Raw genomic sequence first — 650 nt, forward strand, 5'->3', positions numbered from 1 at the left:
CTGTATTTAACAACCCTTTCCCATTCCTGTATTTAACAACCCTTTCCATGAAGAAATTCCTCCTGGTGTCCAACCTGAGCCTCCCCTGGCACAGCCTGAGGCTCCTCCTGTCCCTTATTCCCAACCCCACCTGGGTGCACCCTCCTGTCAGGGATTTTAGGGAGCAATAAGGCCCCTCCTGAGCCTCCTTTTCTCCAGGCTCAGCCCCACTCCAGGTGCTCCCATCCCACCTTCCCGATGATCCCCCTGGGATGTCCCCACTCCTCACCTGGCTCCCCAAAGAACTCTGGATGCTCCTGACGTAGGTCTCGATGCGGTCGTCCCGCAGCTCCTGCACCGTGGGCTGTCCCACCTGCATTCCCATGGAGCCACAGCTGCTCCTCATGGCCGCCAGCAGGTCCCTGGCCAGGTGCTGCAGCCGCTTGGGATAGATCAGGAGCCAGGAATTTATGGAGATCTGGGAGAGAAGTGAGGACAGGCCGTGGTTTGGGAGGCACATTCCCCTTTGGGAGAGGAGAAACCTACGGAGCACAGAGGGAAATCTGGGAGAGGAACACTGGCCCAAGGGGAACCTGGAGCACAGCAGGGAGATTGGGAGAGGGAAATTTGGGAGAGGGAATTCAGGACAAGAGGAACCTGGAGCACAGAGG

The 650-nt window shown here is 58.2% G+C and overlaps 1 protein-coding gene across 1 annotated transcript in view; it reads right to left on the reverse strand.

Moving 5' to 3' along the window:
• PIWIL2 (piwi like RNA-mediated gene silencing 2) overlaps positions 1 to 650 on the reverse strand; it is a 9459-nt gene that overhangs the window by 5308 nt on the left and 3501 nt on the right. Inside the window, 1 exon segment of the mRNA XM_042024837.1 lies at positions 269 to 457. Within this exon segment, the coding sequence (XP_041880771.1) occupies positions 269 to 457 (189 nt within the window).

This window comes from Corvus kubaryi, unplaced genomic scaffold (genome assembly GCF_017639235.1).
Source record: "Corvus kubaryi isolate FWS band 111438036 unplaced genomic scaffold, C.kubaryi_AGA036_p1.0 37265, whole genome shotgun sequence".
Taxonomy (NCBI): Eukaryota; Metazoa; Chordata; class Aves; order Passeriformes; family Corvidae; genus Corvus; species Corvus kubaryi.